The sequence below is a fragment of the Xiphophorus maculatus genome, chromosome 6 (assembly GCF_002775205.1).
Source record: "Xiphophorus maculatus strain JP 163 A chromosome 6, X_maculatus-5.0-male, whole genome shotgun sequence".
NCBI classification, from domain to species: domain Eukaryota; kingdom Metazoa; phylum Chordata; class Actinopteri; order Cyprinodontiformes; family Poeciliidae; genus Xiphophorus; species Xiphophorus maculatus.
Genome location: NC_036448.1, coordinates 21,690,225 through 21,708,903, shown reverse-complemented (window position 1 = coordinate 21,708,903; position 18,679 = coordinate 21,690,225). Strand labels below are relative to the sequence as shown.

At 37.4% G+C, this 18,679-nt stretch overlaps 3 protein-coding genes across 3 annotated transcripts; 1 reads left to right on the top strand and 2 right to left on the bottom strand.

Moving 5' to 3' along the window:
* Positions 1-147: 147 nt before the first annotated feature.
* Positions 148-4,205, bottom strand: tmem59 (transmembrane protein 59). The gene is made up of 8 exons (XM_005801950.2): positions 3,983-4,205; positions 3,683-3,788; positions 2,916-3,010; positions 2,686-2,838; positions 2,521-2,593; positions 1,535-1,658; positions 1,325-1,442; positions 148-837 (listed from the first exon to the last, which is right to left on the bottom strand). Exons 1-8 carry the CDS (start codon positions 4,136-4,138, stop codon positions 685-687), a joined length of 978 nt encoding a protein of 325 aa, XP_005802007.1. The 5' UTR covers positions 4,139-4,205; the 3' UTR covers positions 148-684.
* A 253-nt stretch (positions 4,206-4,458) lies between these two features.
* Positions 4,459-8,222, top strand: tceanc2 (transcription elongation factor A N-terminal and central domain containing 2). The gene is made up of 4 exons (XM_005801949.3): positions 4,459-4,812; positions 4,900-5,041; positions 5,846-6,039; positions 6,738-8,222. Exons 1-4 carry the CDS (start codon positions 4,714-4,716, stop codon positions 6,924-6,926), a joined length of 624 nt encoding a protein of 207 aa, XP_005802006.1. The 5' UTR covers positions 4,459-4,713; the 3' UTR covers positions 6,927-8,222.
* Positions 7,270-16,066, bottom strand: cdcp2 (CUB domain containing protein 2). Its single transcript, XM_005801981.2, has 6 exons — positions 16,000-16,066; positions 15,412-15,759; positions 11,827-12,168; positions 10,322-10,675; positions 9,915-10,093; positions 7,270-9,186 (listed from the first exon to the last, which is right to left on the bottom strand). Exons 1-6 carry the CDS (start codon positions 16,064-16,066, stop codon positions 8,881-8,883), a joined length of 1,596 nt encoding a protein of 531 aa, XP_005802038.1. The 3' UTR covers positions 7,270-8,880.
* Positions 16,067-18,679: the final 2,613 nt, after the last annotated feature.

The window sequence follows — 18,679 nt, the reverse complement described above, 5'->3', positions numbered from 1 at the left end:
ATGTTTTGGCCAATTTGTAAAGTACAAATTCATACATTCCCCACCAATTCACCAGTTCTGCTTTTAACTGTCAAGTTAATATTGGCATGTTTTCTCTTCCCTAATTTACCAAAGGGTTAAGCAAAATATCATGACTCCGACTCAATATCACAGTTGTATATTTTATTTGTATTTATTACCAAGGAAACAAACAGAGCAGGAAAGACTTAACTGCATGTACCATTTCATTTAATAAGCACAGACTCTTACTGTAAAATGGATCAGGATAATGCAGCAATACAAACATTAACAAAGGGGGAGTCGGCAGTATCCACACAATCTGTTTTACCAAGCATTGTGGATTCAGGTAAAAACTTGCATCACTTCAAGTCAGTTCATTACATTCAATAAAAACACACAGAACTAATGCACACTTGCAGGAAACCCCCCACCCCCCTAAAACATGTTATTCCTTTATTACCCTCATTATACTTTGAGACAATTATACCAATATACAGAAAAAAGTTTCAATTACCCAAATGTCAGGTTTAAATAAAGCAGGGACAAACCAGTTAAAATTAAATGATCTGAAAGTTCTGCTGAGATCACAACCAGCTTAGGCCTTAAATTGGAGATTAAAGAAAAAAAACCCCAGAATACCAATGATCAATAGGAAAGTTTCCTTTAGGAGGGCAGTCTTGTTTTCTAGATGTTGGACTGTCCCAGGTTCACCTTGGAAGGAAGTGGCCCTGCCTCTTCCTCTGTCCCTTTGGAGGTGATGATAATCAGAGAGGATGCTGGGTAAGGAGTCAGTTTCTGCTCTTTGATGTAGTCCTTGTCCCCATAGATGCTCAGTTTCTATAGGAAGAGGAAAGTAAAACAGTCTTTATGTATTCAGTTTGCATGGTAAGCTAGTCAGAATAGCTGCAGGTTTTACAAAGACATCTCGACATGTAGCCATACTCCTTAAACCTATTTCACATTTTGTTATGTAGACTGATGTTTATTACTTTAAAAGGACAAAATGTGAACTGTTTAAGGGGTATAAATACATTTGCAAGGCAACGTACATGTTTTTAAGTAATGTGTCACAGAAACATTTAAGTAGTAAATATAAGCCCATAATTTACAGTAACACCTGAATGTTGAACTGCTCTTGAATACTGTAGGTTTTACTTCATGTTCATCTTCAAATGTTTCCAGAAGACAGTTTTTTGTTAACAGTTTGATGTTCCAGAAAACCTTCAGGTTTCTGGAACCTTTTAAAAAGAAAATGGCCGCAACAGGTCTCAAGGTTAGACAAATAACCTAGAAGCCACGGCAAAGAAAATAACCCGGGGCTTACCTCAGCCGGTACATATTGATCCACAGCAGTTGCCACAGTAGCACAGCAGATCCAGATCAGGACCAATACAGACAGTATTAAAGTAGTTGTTAGAATCCACCCAGGCAGCCAGGGATTCCTGTGGAGAAAATTACAGTTGGTCTGTGTAGCTGCACAGTATGCGGAACCGTGGTGTTACTAAAGTTGCTTAGGCAACAGAAATGTGCAAACCTTGACAGGCAGCTGAAAAGATTGTAGCCGTCGTCATAGCTGCGCTCATCACTCAGCTCTCTGTCTCTTTCTTGGATTAAAGTCCGATGGTATTCTTTGTAAATAGGACTGCTCAGCCGGGGGACTTTCATAAAAAAAAAAGACAATTACAAAAATAAGGGATGCACCTTTATGTTTCATCTTTACAGTTCCTTTGCTGCATTTCCAAATCATGGTTGCTTTCCAGGCAGATTCTCAAGTTATAAATTAATTCAGATATTTTACATGAAATTGAGGTCAAGGACATTAGAATGAGATTTTAAGATACACTGTGTTAGCTTGCTAAATATTGTCATGTTGTATCAAAAGTTTAATAATAAGGATCTGACCCAAGATGTATCCATTTGATGAAATGAGGCAGGTTGAAATGTGAAACAACAACCAAAACCTGAGAATGCTGCATCAGCTGTTTAAAACTATAGCATCATGATTGGGTGGGGGCAGTGTTATGGGTTCCAGAGATAAATATTAAGGACCTAAAATTTGCAATAACTTTTTGTACTACATTTTGCAATAAGTAGAAAACGTACAAAAAGAAAAAACACTCTTGTAGTGTTAGAAACCTTTTTTAAAAACATTTGTTGATCGTCTCAGAAGAAAAAAATCTTTAAATAGCAAAAAGCAGTAATTCTACCCAGACTGTCAGCTGAATTTTAGACACAGTTTGGTGTTCTTAGAAGGAAGGAAACAATGATCACAAAACTGTTGTTGGGATGGGAAAAGTATGCTAAATGTTAAGCTCAGGGCGGCCCAGAATTCAACTGTTAAAGTATAAATTATGCTTCAGTACCATGTCTGTGTCAGGATAACAAACATTTAACAAGATCCAAAACTGGACACAAAATGTTTGACATACATGTGGATGGTGAGCCTACATGTCACAATGTTTTACATTTGTTCTAAATTGAAGACCATTGCATAAAAAGAATAAAATTTTATGTGCTTACAGCTTTTCTGAGGCTCCTCCTTTGAATCTTTGTCCAGTTCAATTTGGGAGAAAATCCTAATCTGTGGTTCAGACTGAGAAGCAGAGGAGATAACTGGATTTTTGAAACTTGTTGTATAGAATGGCCTTACCACTGTCAGGTCTTTAGACCTAATCAGAGCAATACCTGGAAAATAACAACTTTTCCATCATCAGCTTGAAGGTAGAACGTCCAGGTGGAAGTGATGAAGCTGTGGGCTTGACTCATTACATCATCCCAAAATCCTCTGACCAAAGTCAGGGGATACAGAAGATGAATCCTAGGCATCATGGCCTCCAACTGTTTAGAAAACAGAGACACTGAGCATGCCATTATTTCTTGAGAGAAATTCTGCATTGATTCAACTACCGGTATACCTGATCCTGACGCTGCTCAGCAAATGGAAGCTGATTGTGACAGCCCATGTTGCACGCATACTGCTCATCAGACTGGGTGTAGGCTTCCCGACAGGCTGCATGAGTTTGGAGTAACAGACAGCAAGACAGGTTTAGAAGAATGCAACAAAATGTATCAAGAGAAATGTTTTATTGTTTAATTGTTATGCAAGGTGCCTGCTCATATTTCATGTCCAACCTCTAAACTTTTCCTGATTAAAACTTTTCTGAATTTTGAAGTACATTTTTTGTCATCAATATGGTGAATCAACCAAAAGTGTCAATATTTTGTATTACAACCACAAACTTCAATGTATTTGAGATTTTATATGATGGGAGATCACACACAAGTAGTGCATCATGGTGAAGTGGAAGTTTTTATTTTTAAATAGAAATTCTTAAAGTGTGTTGTGATATTTATTATGTTTTATGAAAACGATGTATCCATTTAGTTTCACTTCACACTTATGCACTACTTTATGCAGGTCTAAAATCCCAATACAACACATTAAAGTTTGTATTTTCAACGTGAAAACAAAGGGGGTGGGCGTACTGAGTATGTACAGTCAATTACGTTTACACAATGACAGCAGGTGCACATTATTTTTCTAAATTTATTTGGACCAAAAAACTACTCAAATGCGACTCGATGTGTGTCAGGTGGAGCTTTCAATACTTTTGGTGCTGACCAGTCTCATTATACGGGCCTGAACCTTGTGGATGGAAGATGAAAGTTTGCATATACTTACTTGATTCACATTCACTTCTGGTCTGATTTAAATCGTCGCTGTCACGGACAAAATGACAAATGGAGAACAGACGACAGCCTCGCTGGCAGGCGTACAGTTCCTCCTCCTGACAACAAAAACAAACCAAAAGGACCAGTTGAATACCTCTGCGAAAAATGACGCACTTTTCGACGATTTATATACAACAATGCATCAAACAATATAACTGCACTTAAATAAATAAACCTAAATGATCTTCTCTAGCTAAATTGCATAACGTTAGCGCAAGCTAGCTGACATAATCAAGATAAAAGCACTCACCCGTGGATAAGTGTGCAAACTGTATGTCATTCCGCAGGACTTGTGGCAGGACGCTGTGCTTCCCAGAACGCTGTCAAACACGTCTGAAGACGCCAATGTGCAAGCAAGTAGGACATTAAGTCCCAAAATACTACCAACGAAAGAAAAGGTTCCCATTTTGCCTGTGCAAATCCAAACAAACAACTCCACTCCTCTTCCCCATCCACCCTAAGCGGAACCGTAAATCTCGCGAGACTTTATAGCTTTAAGGTTTAGCTTTAAGGTTGCGTTTAAGGACTCCGAAATAAGTGTTCATATTTTTAACAGCGGTAATTTATACACAATTTCTACCTAGAGATGTAATGTGAACTGCATTTTATTGTTTATGTAATTTTATTTTCTGTTACGTTTTATCTCATACATATCTGACATTTTTTTCAAAAAGATATTTTTCCTATTATTTTAACCAAGAGACATTTTTTCCTCAAGTACTTGAAGGTAACATAATTTCTGCTACAAACAGGCTTCCGTCGGTATTTTAACTTCATTATTGACATTATTTTCCCACACGTAAACATGGTTAGAGAGTGCAGACAACTGGCATGATCAAATTTAGAAAATCTCTCTTTTAATATTAATTGCAAATTATTTATATAGTTTTTTTATCTAGCAAACTGTATCCGTTAGCAGTGGTTAGCCTACTTCAGCTAACGCTAACAAGCTGTAGTTGAAGAAACGTACTTTATTTGAAGATGGACAAGTTTGTCGTTCGGCTTCCCAAGGGAGAAACACCCAAACAACCGAAGAGCGACGAGAGAGTTTACAAACAAGCTACAATTGAGTCTCTACGGGTGAGAAATTAAGCGTAGTGTGAATAAAAACAACATACGTCTCTACATTTAAAACTGATGATATGCCATTCATAATGTTTCTTCTAGAGGGTAGTTGTGATTGAGGACATCCTACGTTACAAGTCGACGCTAGAACTGCCAGATCAGAGCAAGGAGAACTTGATGAACACCCTGACTGAGCTGAGCAAGAAGATGCCATCCGAGGAAGTGCTCAGATCCACTAAAATAGGTACATACAGGAGAAACCTTTAAGTCATAATTTTCTGCTTTTTGCTGGTTTGAAATACCACACAAAACAGGTTTGTTATTAAACGGTCAAAATAAAAACAAGATAATTAATTTTGGCTCTAAAGCACTGGTAATTTTCTATTACTATATAAAAAAAATATAGCCCAAAGTTATGCAGTCATGTTATAAGTAATCAATCTAATGTTGTTGGCCAAATCTGGCAGCCTAAGCAGGAAAGGCCAGACTTCCCTCTCCCCTAGGTGTTCCCAGTCCAGCTGAGAAACATATAATCCCTTCAGCGACTCATGGGTCCTTCTTTGAGGATCCTGGGAAACATGCAAACTCATTGCAGAAAGACCCCAGAAAGGGATTTGAACACTCTTGCTGCAAGTTGATGCTTTGATCATCCTTAAGTGGTGCCATTTGCTAACTAGTTAAACCATTTTGATTATGCTTGAAAGAAACAATAAAGGAAAAAGAATCTAGTGGGGTAATTAGTGTGAAAAACTTTGATTAATTGCCAGTTATTTTTTGTCTTTATTCAGCTTGTCTAATGTTTAAAGTTGTTTAAGAATATGAAACATTTAAGTAAGATGAAAAAGTAAAAGCAGAAGATATCTGTAGAGGTTAAAATACATTTGTGCTGCACTTTTAGCAGATTTACCATACGTCTTCTTTTTGGAGAAAGTTCAAAACTCTGTCTGCTTAAATATTACTTACTGTTTAATAGTGAAAGTCCAGTTTGTCACAAGCTTATTGCTTACAAACTTGAGGTTAAATAAATCCTTCTGGGTTTTTTTTCTAGGTCACACTGTCAACAAAGTACGGAAGCATCCAGACCCTGAGGTGAGTTCTTTGGCAGCAAAGGTTTACACTGACTGGAGGACTTTCATTGAGGAGAATTCAAATAAGCCGTCTATTGAAGTACGCTCCGACAAACAGTCTGAAGGGCTCAGGAGCAACGCTAGGAGACTGCTGTCTGAAGCACTGGAGGTCAAGGTGAGAAACAGGACAATGGCATTTCACACGTTTGCCATCTTTTTGGGTATCTGCTTTGGCTGCATGGCATAGTAATCATAAACCCACAAAAACCAATTCTGCTTTAAAACAAGACTACACATTTTTAAATAGTCTTCTTCAGGACTCCCAGCCCATAAAGAAATTAGATTTTTATCACTAAACTGCACAGAGTACATGTACTTTATTAAATAATTGTGAATTTATTGATATTTATTTATGCTTTCATGGAATAAATGGTGGAGTAAAACATGTAAATTGCAATTTTGACAATACAGACAGATTTAAATGGATTTCAGACATAATAATTTGGATTTATCATGATCATTAAGTGATAAATGCAGGTAAGAATAAGAAATCTTTCACAAAAACAATAAAAAAATTGGATAGATTATAATCCTTACAGGCCTCTTGTTTGTTTCATTTCATTATACTTCTTGGAGATTTAGTAGGAACTATTGAGACTCTCACCAAATGCTGTACTTTTTAGTTGAAATTGTAACAAAATTGAGCTATTTGTTAAAATCGGTTTTGTTGGTTTCATATTCTGCGATCATCGTCTTTTTATTATTTGCTGGTTTATTTCCTAACACTTTGGTCATTTTGTATTTCATTCCTACAGATTGTTGAACTAAATGAATTGAAAAGTATTTTTGTCTGTTGGTCTATATGTGATACAGGAGGACTCTAATCTGATAGACAACATAGAGAGAGAAGTTTTTCACCAGAGCTCCCGGTTAGTCAGCAGCTCATACAGACGGACAATCAGGGCGCTGGTGTTCGGCTTCAAACACAACCCTGACGTCAGGAGTGAAGTAAAGGACGGCAAAATATCAGTCAGCCAGCTGGTTTCTAAATACAAAAAATAAGTGAATACAAGGTGGACTGTGACTCGGACCTCTTATGGAAGAAATTTTAATACCTGTGAATTTTTTTAAATTAATTTTTAGTCTTTAATTGTGTTCTCTGTTGGCTGAGAAAATACAAAACATTCTTGTATTTTGAGGCACATCAGTAAATGTACACTGTTTTAAGAGTGAATGCTCTAATGTTTTTTAATATTTAAAGCATACCTCCACTTACACGATACTGTACCATATGTCATTAATTTTGTTTTAAAACGGAATGAAAAAAATGTCAATTAAATACAAAATTCAGTGATGAAATTTGGATTGTAAATATACATGTTTCATAATTTTGAATATTTAGTTGTTTTTTTTAGTGTTGTCTTAGAGGTTTTTGCAGTAAAGGTTTATTCACCAATTATTTAGCACAGCGGTGCCCAAATGTAGTCCTTGACGGCTATCCTGCAACTTTTATATACATCCCTTCTCAAACACACCTGAATTAAATGAATGGCTCATTAAGGGGCATATGCAGAGCAGAATAACCGAATATGAGGTATTTCAGTCATTTGAGTCAGGTGTGAGAAAGAATGCATCTTAAAGTTGCAGGATAGTAGCTCTTGACTTGGTCACCGCTGGTGTAGCACATTAACAACGCTGCAACTCTATTTCTGGAAGATAAATTGTGTCTAACAATAGTGACCCTTTATACGAGTTCAATAAGTTTCCCAAAGACACTTTATCATGACAAGTGGAGAAGAACAGATCAAACTTCTTGGTGGATTCACCTCTTGCCAGTTTAACTTTGTCTGAAAATTAAAAATCTTGAAAATAACAAAAAAAACAAAAACACTGTGGCTCAAACACACACACACACACACCCCTGCTAAAATAAGGTGTAAAAATAGGACTGTAATAAATAATTACAGAATATATCATTTTCTAGCATGATATATTTTGTGCCATTCAGTTGGAAAAACAAATTTATCAGAGGGGAAAACACACAGTAAAAAAGCTGGTTGCATAAATCCCCTTTAACCAGTATTTTTTGGTAAGCCACCTTTTAATTTAGTTTCAGCATTTAATCTTGAGTTCAGTTGGTTTGCAAGACCTTAGTATGAAAGTTTACAATCTCCTCAAACCTTGTGGAAAAATGTGTCAAGCTAAACAAAGTTTGAACCTGAACTTTTGGAAAGGCCTGACTGGGCAAGGTCTCTGTGATTCACTGTACCAGAATAATTAAAAAGTAGTTAGTAAAATGTCTTCTCAGATTTTTTTTGGCTATTATTACAATGTCTTACACATGCAAAATAGACAATGTTTTATATTGTATTTAATAGCAAAACATTTTCATAACACCTTACAAAAACAAAAATAAACTAAAAACATCATATTTTCATCCCCCAAAGTACTCCTACAAAACCATCTAATGTTTTACAATGTCTAAGTCAGAAAGTAGCTATAAAAATTGTCTTCAGAGTTATCACACTGCTAAAATATGATACACATAGTTCAACAACCACATTTTATAAATTAACTAGTTATCTTCTAGAAAGCCACATTAAATATTTGGTTGCCAAAGCACTTAAGTAGCATCCCCAGCACAACGTGAATCACATTCATTGATGCAAGATGTATAGAAAACCTCACATAGCTGGCAATTCCTCTATGTAAATTTGAAAAATTTATGTACAAAACAATCAAAAGTACAAAATGTTTGTAAATTAATCTGCACTGAGTTTGAAGTTAAAAGTTTTGTTAGTAGAACTTAGAACTTTTCACATTCAGAACAGTTTACTGGTGCACATTACCTGCAATGCTTTGCACACTTCTGTGTGCAAAGCATTGCAGGTAACATACTGTATTTAGAGAGCAGTGTCAACATAATAAAATTATATTTTCTTTTCAATTTTGCATGTTTTTTTTGTATAAAAATTAATTGAGACTAAGAACTTGTTGATGATTTCTGCGTAATTCACTAAAGAAGCACCAACCAAACAATTGCTATCACCATGAGGATGACAGCCAGAACACAGATGCTGATGAAGACAATATCACTCAAGTCATGAGGTTCTGCCTCTGGTTCTGCCACGTATCCGCTGTTGTCGCTTTCCGCCTGCTGGGCCTGCTCCTCCAGCCGTCGCTCCTCCGCAGAAATGATTGACACAGATGCGACCTTCCGTAAGGCGTCGCACTGCACCTTGTATTCCTGCACATTCTGCTGCTTCCCATCAGAGAAATCAATGTAGAGCTTGTTCACCAGCATGGTGATGTTGCGGTGTTTCTGTGAAGGATTATTAGTCACAAAATGGGTACAAAATAAGTTCAGTCACGTTTTATCAGCTGTATGTTCTATAAATCATGGCACTGGTTTAAAAGGCATTGAATCCTTGGACATGATAAAAAGCTTCATGTGTATACATGACTTTTGTGAAATATTTTGGTAATTTATTTGTAAAATAGTGGCTCATATTTTTTCCACAGTAGGCAGACAGGAAGGAGGGCGAGGAGAGGGGGGAAGACATGCGGCAAAGGTCGTCAGGACCGGGAGTCGAACCCACGACGTCCGCGTCGAGGACTAAGGCCTCCAAACATGGGATGTGCTAACCCCCTGCGCCACCACAGCACACCCCGATTTATTTGTAAAATATATATTCATAGGGAAAGAGTTACTTGTACTCTACCAACCATATAATAAACACATTATAATGACAAGAAGAAGTAATCTCTGTCCTGTCCACATGCTAAGTGATGCCTGGTGGGAATGTGGAGAGCAGGGTTTGTAGGGCGGGGGAGTGCCAGGGACCGACTTGTTGGGTCGGGCTTGAAACCCATTGATAACTGGTTGCAGTTGTTACTTTTTTAAGTCTGCTTTTAAATCCACAACAATGAGACTAAAATATTTAACCATTTTTTATATTCCACTTTCTTTTTTACAGATCTTTGTAAAAGTAAATTATTTTTAAACAAAAAAATAATTTCATGGTGTAATAGAGTATGGGAGCCAGTTACCTGGCTGGCTGTACCACAGTTGACAAACTGGGCCAGTATTTTATATGAGGTGGTTGTTAGCTGAGCTGTACATGTTGGGTTTCCAAGGTAGATGCTCTCACGGTCCAGCTGAGGTAACGACCGTTGAGGGATCAGGATGGTAAACTCTGATCTGGTGCAGCTAACGTTCACAGGCACCACTGCGGAAAACATATTCAAACATTTCATGAGCAGAATAGGAATGACATGGAGGAGAGCTGTTTGCTGGGATGAATGTTTAGAATTTAAAGAGCAAATTTAGTTGGGATTAATACCTCAAACAGTGTACTCAGTGGGGAGTACATATCTTTAACCTGCAGTCCCCACAGGATACACTCAATTAATAGTCCCATTAGCTCCTGATAAAAGACAAACACAAACACATTTACCTCCTAGATAAGAAGCGGTGAACCCTCTGTGAGCTTCATTTCTGTCTGTGCTGAGGACAACCAGCAACTTGTTCCCCTTGGAAACGAGGGAAGAAGGCTGCTCCCTGCCACACCAGCGTCCCATCAGCGTGTCCGCCTGACTGTCCCCGTCATACATTGACACCGAGTCGTAGTCGCACTCGTCTGACAGACTGTTGCGGCCTTCCAGATCCATGACAGGAAAGAAGAGCTTGATGCGGTACCCGGCTTGCAGGGTGATGCTCCAGTGGCAGTTGATGTTGTTCGGGTAGATGTTGGGGAAATGTGGGCTGCTGAAGTTGCCGCTCACAGTGGATAGAACTTGTTGGCATTCACCTATTTTAAGTAAATTACATTAGTTAGCCATCTTCATTAAGGTTTCTTTTCTGTGTTTACTTCATTACTTCCTTTCAAGGATGCTATTTAAAACAGTCTTAAAATTAAAAGCTAAAGTTTATAGCAGGTAATTGAAGTTTATGAGGACCCCCCTTTAAGTTTATATGTTTCCAGTTTTGGGAATCTGACTCATTTGTTTACTTGCATTGCACAAACTTAATGAGTAGGTTATGCATTCTAAAGTCTAACTCGTCCACTTGGAATCCAGCAGCAAGTAGTTAAAGCTCAAGGGGTAAAAACTGGAGATTGATGTAAGGTTGTATGTGCATCACAGTGCAACCATAATTTTTCATGTAATTTAGCTATCTGAGGAACACAGTACAGACGTGGGAAAAGGTGCTTTGGTCCAGTGAGACAAAAAATAACATTTGGGCCTATGTGCAAAACTCCATGTATGGCATAAAACCAGGAGACACGGTTTCCACAGTGAAAGGTGTTGGTGGCAGTATCATGCTGTTGGGAGTATTTGTCTTCTGCTGAGAAAATGAAGGTGTTCTGTCTGGAAGAAAGACAGAGTGAAGGTTCACCTTCCATCAACACTAAACATGCAGCCAATGGAATTGTTTTAAATAAAATAACTTAGATTAATTTAATTGAATGATTCAACAGCCCAGTCAAAGTACAGCTGTAAATTCAATTGAGAATCTATGGCAAGGTTTAAAAATTGATGTTCGCAGATGCTCTCCATCAAATCTGACATAATTTGATCTATTTTGCAGAGAAGAATGGGCAAAATAACTTCTGCCGTGACAAACTGGTATTGATAAAAAACTTATAGCTGTAATGGAGACAAAAAATGAAATATTTAAGTCAGACATAACATTTGTGCACATTGTCCATACCTGTAGATCTACACTCAGCAAAGTCACACTCACATGGGTTCCAGTTTGGACTTTGACTGGACCACTAATGGATTTTCGCAATGTTGCAGAATATTTTATGAAATTCAAAAGATTCGATTTTAATTATCTTTTTAGTCCTTCAAGTGACTTGTTTTAGACATTCAGCATAGCATCATCAGTGAGATTTGTTAACTTGATGCTTTCTTTATTTTTCACTCTACTAACAGTTAGTCTAGAAAATGTTCTTACCTGAGTAATAGTAAGCCTTGAAGCCTCGCCCACCAATATTGAAATCTGACTTGAAGACTACCAGGAGTTGGTTAGCAGTAGTGACTGTGTTGGGGGGTTTATCTGTTCCACAGTATTTGCCGAGATGGCGGTGGGTGACTGTTGGCCCATCGAACAGGGCAACAAAGTCAAAGTTACATCCCTCGTTGTTCTCCAGCTGGAAGTCCAGGAAGACCAAGGTGACAACACTTGTATTGGACACGTGTATTGTCCAGGAACAGTCTGCATTGTTGCTGTACTCCTGAGGGTAGCCTGGGCTGGAAATGACACCTGATAGTCCAGTCAACACTCCACCACACATGTCTAGCGAGGATAGGAGGCAAAAAGGGAAAATAACTCTTATATGGTAAGAAAAATGCCTTTTAAAAGGAGAAACTTGAAGAACATCGAGCTTATGAAAACAAACTGTATTTTTTCTGTTATATAATAATTTGTTAAACAAAGATAAGGTAAAATAAAAAAGTTGGTAAAAGAATATAAGCAAAACACAAACATATATTTCAAGGCATATAATCCTTGTCAGTGTTTCTGTTTACCATGACTGAATATTGGGTAACCAGAAACCATCACTCAATGTGGATCATGTCATCAAACATCTCCCTTATTTATATACTTAAGCAAGCAAGAATTTGGGAGATTTATACTACTGTGACCCAAAGCCCATAGCCAAGCTCACAAACACTGGCATCAGGAGCCGTTGGCAAATATCTTTGAGCAGCCCAGTCAGAGAATGGACTTTGATTTAATTGAACATCTCTGTAAAGACAAAGACCTTTGTACTGACTCTTCACATTAAGTCTGACTGAGCCAGACAACATCTCCAGAGAAAAACAGCAGAAAATACCCAAAACAAGAGGCCAAGTTTGTAGAGGCATACAAAAGACTTGAGGAAGTGATTGCTGCTGAAGGTGCTCAGACAAGTATAGACTAAAGGCTGTGAATGCTTACTGTACATAGTACACAGTATTTGCTGTTTTCTTTTTTAATTTTCAATAAAATTGCACCAATTTAAACTTTTTTCACTTTGTTGTTATAAGGCACTGTTTTTTAAATTTTGAGGAAAAGAATATTTTGATCCATTTCTGATCAAGGGTTTAAAACTAAAATGCTGAAAAACTAAGGCACGATGAATACTTTCTTTAGATGCAAATTAATTCTAATTCTTATTTTTTTATTCAGCATTTTTCTTTACCTTCTCAGATTTTACCTGTGTGGAGGTAAAATTTCCCTTGTTTATAGTTAAAACCTTCACTTCTTGACACTCTCACACTGATCAAACATTGTAAAAAAAATTGGTTGTTGAAATGTGAAGGATATATTTTAAAATGCTGTTGTAATCTGAGTAGATTGTTCAGTATGGAATAAGAAAAAAGATTTCTGAACACATAAGCAGCATTCGCAGTAAAGATGAGACATTTTTTGGAGGTTTTTTCAGTTGAAATGTGAAATGTCAAAGTATCTGAGCAATGTCTCTTCCCAAACATCTTCCGTTTGGGAAGAGAGGGAAAAGTTATTTATTCTGGATCTGGTTTTGCATAGGGTTTTTTTGTTCCGGTCTAGTTTTATTGTCAGGTTATTGTAAATTAAGTTTCCCATACACTGGTGTTTTCCTTTACCCATTTGCCTGCATTTTGCCTGTAAAGAAAATAGAATCTGTAGAAATATGCATACCTCTGCGAGTACACAGTTTACAAATGTGCTGGTAGTGGTATTAAAGCAAATCCTTAATGCAATAAGGTTAATATGAAGTGGATGCTGGTTCTTCAGTGTTGTTGCATTTCCATTTTGTGTCAAACCAAACATCCAGCAACAAAAGATCAAAGAACCACTGAAGCACCTTAGGCATATGTTGAAGGCAAAAGAAGTCTAATGTCCAAAGTTGAAAGTTGTGTTTGACTGCTTGCTGATCCATTTTGGCAAGCAATAAACAAAAGTCAGCTCTCCATTGTTTACTTTTGCTTTTCTTGGTCTGGTCAAAAATGTTAGGCCCACAAAAATCTCAGGATCTGATTTAAGTCTAAACTTTAACCTTTCCAAAAACGTTTATGTTGATTTTTTGCTAAGTACATTATATTAGATTAAATTCTTTATTGTCATTGTAAAACACACAATGAACACATTGGCAGTGTTCCCCTGTTGGAGGATTAACTGCTGTGAATTCTCCAGTTGTCCACAATCTCACTCATGTTTTTCTCCAGAATTGGGTCATTCTCTTTTCATGTGGTTCTTTTTAATCTTTAAAAGTTTTGAAAAATACAGAAACGTGACATGCTCTGATTGTCAATTTTGAATTCTGAAATTTAAAATCCGCATTCTCATTTCAAAACTACTCTTTCATCTTTTCCCCAAAGGCTTTCAGAAAATAAGAAAGCTTTTTTGATAGGCTTTATCTGTGAGGAAGAGTTGCCCTTGCTTGAAAGAGATGGGAACCAGCTTTGTACACAATGTCCACAGCACCGTCATCATTGTCATAGCAAAATCTCCTTGCCTTTGTCATGAACCTTGGATCTAGGATGAATTTTAAAAGAAACAGGAACTAGAAATATTTTGCTTGAGAACAAATTTGAACTTCAGCAGCATTTAACCAAAGTTATCAGAATTAATAGTTCAATTAGTGGGTTACGTTGTTGGAGGCTTAAGGGCATGTACTTTGAGACAAATAGCGACTACTGATTGGTCAATTGCTGACAACCCCCCCTAAAATGATTGATAGGCGGCGTCAGGCCTATTATTGGCGCTGATTCTATACCCCCAAGAGAAGGCTGTTAATGCCACCCTCTTCAGTAGTGCCAAGACAGTCTCTGTGGTGTGTGCTAAGAGATATTTGGTGTTTGAACCATTAGAATATGCAGCTACAAGCATTATAAGAGGGGGTCTTAAATATTCACGGATTTAATATATTTGCTGGCGATTGTGGTCCCTAACATATGCGAACACTGTGCGTCTATTATACTCCACTCCCATTTGTTATAATGGCTGACTAGCTTTTTCTGCATTCCCACTGATAGTTTGATGATTTATTCTTGGTGATGATTCTTTATTATCCTTCTAAAATATACAATAAATACTTTTGGCTGAATAGAATCATTGCATGTTGGAGGTTAATTGCTATCACTCTTATCTTTGGCTCCCTCCAAAGATTTTCTAGCAAATAAAGTTGGGACATTGCCTGGGCCACACAAAAAGGTTAAAATTACCCCTTGGGAGGAAAAGCAAGTTGACAAAATTAAAAGATTACTTTAAACCTAAATCTGCCAGGTCTGTATAATTTTGGGCTCAACTAAACCACCCTGCCTTTGAGGTAGTTTGAGGTGAAATTCTTTGACAATAGTCTACAAAGGGCAATATTTTACACACATTAAGAGTAAAAATGTTTAAACTCAATAGAAAACTTTAAAAACAGTCTAAGATTGTTGTATGTGAATTCTAGACTTGCATACAAGGCCAGGATGTTTAGGTACAATTCATGAGTTACAAAATCAGCAGAAGTTTTTCAGAGTTTAGCCTCAATATATCTGTCATATTACATTAAATCTAGCCAGTTACCTTTCCTGTAGCCAACACTGAAGCCCCTGTGGGCCACATGGCGGTCTGAATGGAAAATAATGGACATGACATTCCAAGAAGAGGTGAACTGAGGTGGGGAAATGTCACCACAAAATGTCCCAAGGAGGTTCCCCTCGTCCTCAGATATGCCATTGTATATTTTGATATAGTCGTAAGCACAGCTGGTGTGGTACTCCAGCTCAAAGTGGTGAAAGGTGAGGAGGACTGAGGAGCCTTCAGCCACTACAATCAGCCAGGAGCAGTCAATGTTGTAGGGATACAGGCCCGGAAAGTTTGGACTGGAAATGTTACCTGACGGAGCAGAGAGGATGCCTCCACATTTGACACCTAGAAATTTCAAAAGCAATGTTTTATTTTAGCTCAGAGGAAAAGATAGGAAAAGGCTTACTGCTTATCCCTGACTGATATCACTGTTTTCTTGCCAGCTGATACAATCCTTGAAATTGTATTACACTCTGACTTTGAACAATGGAGGCCCAGCTTTATCTGTATATATAGCCTCTACAAAATAAAACACTCCTATTAAGTCTAAATAGTATTCCATCAGGATAAAAAATGACAACTCACCTTTTTTAGTATAAGCCCTGTCAACCAACAGTAGTAAATGAATCAGTATAGCCACCCCGAGACTCATATTGTTATTGTGGATTCGGCTTTTCCAGCCGAGACACACAACTGTAATGTCACAGTGCACCGCCTTGAGGTAATAGGACTTTGAAAAATTTATCCATTGCCTGAATGGGGGAACCTGATGCCTATCCACCTACAGGCGGTGCTTTGGCCTCTTTGCTAAATTTTAATGACTGATATCCAATGAGCTCTAGATGCTTGTCAGGACACTGTTTGCAGAGAGGTTATGCATTTTTAATGATGGCAGAGTGCACACAAACACTGTTGGACAACCAGCTGGGAGGGGCCTTGATATAGACAGAGAAAATGCATTTTATAATAACAAATACTTCTGTCAGAGTTATGTGAAAAATAATAAGAATGTGTGAACTGGGCTAAGATGTTCTTAAAGTGATGGTATTATGTATTTGCCAGGCATTTTATAGCACAATCAAGTATGTTACCTGAAGTTGCTGTAAAAATGTCAAACATAGCTTTAAAAAAATGACCTTATTGGATGCCCTGAAAATGGGCTTCTGTCTCTTTAAGAAGGTCCTAGTCTTTCCGACACACTACATTTAGCCCAACATCATGATATGATAACATCATAGCAATGCTCCTCTATTATGCTGTTAACAACTATTCTGAGGTGTGTTGGATTGAGAAGTAGCTTGTATGATGAGCTCAGCAGATGTGCAGTTCCAACAGGTGTTTGCTAATTGTTGCTGTCACTAGTCTGGTGGTGCTGAGAGGAGAAGGTGCAGAGACGGGGTAAGCTTTATGGGAGCAAGTGTTTAGGCACCTCTTTAAACTCTCGCAGGAGATTGAAGGATTTCTCAAACTTGCATGGAAGATCTAAAGCTATACTCCAGGTATGTTTTTGATGAGGGAACAACATTATAACATTATATAAAGTTTAAAAAAGTCGGTTTTACATGATACTCCCCTCCCCATTTAAACATCAAAAAAGTGTTTCAGATGAGGGAAACAACCACAATAAAGATTAGCCCACACATTTAATCCAGTTTTAATAGTCTGCTTTTATAGCACAACCACAATGAGCTCATGGAGCTTCCCCACAAACCAATTCAGTTTCTAAAGAAAATAGTTTGGAGATGCTGTATTATTGTGCTAATAATACAGCATAATTACAGCTGTGCTTGTGAAAAAGGCGTTTCTTGTTACATAAAGGGTTGCAAAAGTATGCATATCCCTTTAATGTTTTTATATTTTATCAAGTATTTTACTTTGACTTTATATGGTAGATCAATACAAAGCAGTGCATACAGAAAGAATGTGGTTTTTAGAACTTTTCTCAGAAAAATTTATTTCACCAGTCAATATTGTTATTAATGCAGGTTCATTAGAGTGTCCCTCCAAGTTTTGCACATGAAGAGAATGATTGTTTTCCCATTCTCAAACACCTCATGCTCTATCAGATTAGATGAAGCTCAATTGCATACATCAATTTTCAAGTCTTCCCACAGATTTTAATTGAATCTTGGATCTGGTCTGTGAAAGGGTCATTGTAGTACATGGATATTATACAAACTATTTCACTTTAAGTATAGACTTGTTGTACTGCTGGAGGGCACACTGCTGCCATAGACTCAGATCTTCTGCAGCCTCCATCACGGGATGCTGGAGATATTATCCTACATCTTTTAGATGCATTTCTGCTCCAAAACACCTGAATCCAATGGTTAAACTCCCTCATCAGTATGCCACTCAGGTCTGCAGAGCGCCTGGCAATGAGCAATTCATTTGATTCATGTGGTTTGTAGAAGGAATTCATCCAAAAGTTGCAGAACTGGACATCCCTTCTCTAACAGATTTCTGTCCAGGACTGCCCTGAATTCAGATCTATTCAACATAACATCAACTCTAATTTTCCAGTCATGCTATAGAAAAGCACCCTATTTTCAGATCATAAACAGTGCTCTGTGAGATGTTTCAAGGCCGTTGATTGTACTGGATTTTATTTTAGGGTATCAGAATAAAAAGAAAATAATTTACTTGCATGTAACATTTAACAAAATCTACTTTGGAATTCATGTATAATTTTCTGTCCACAATTATGCACTATTTTTTTTATTTATCACATGCAATCCTAATAAGTACATCAAAATTTGCTTTTGAAATTTGACACAGCTCGAAAAGGTCAAAGGGTACAAATACTTTTTAAAGGTATTGCGTGTGAATTATTCCTTGTTTTGATTTTAGCTCTTTATAGGACTCACAGCAGTAAATAAGAAAGGTCATCTCTCAGAAAGAAACCACCCTTTTCAATGCAAATTTTGTTTACATTTTCATTTCTCATTGTAAGAAAAATAATGCAGAGTCTCTCAGATGGATATTTTCCTGTATTTGCCAAATGCCAATTTTATTCCATGACTCACTCCCCCTGTTTGGCAGTCTTATAGCTCAAAAGTGCAGATAGATGTATACAATAACACTGACTGAATGGGGTGGATAACGAACAGGGAGATAAAGCGCTCTTAGTGAAACCATACTCTGCAAATTAATGTTTGCTGTTCAGCAGTGCTGTGAAGGCAGAGCTTTTAGACTGACATCTAATAGCTTTGGTGGGTCTCCTTTAATACTCGCATGAGACTACTAGATGGCGCTGTTGCACCAT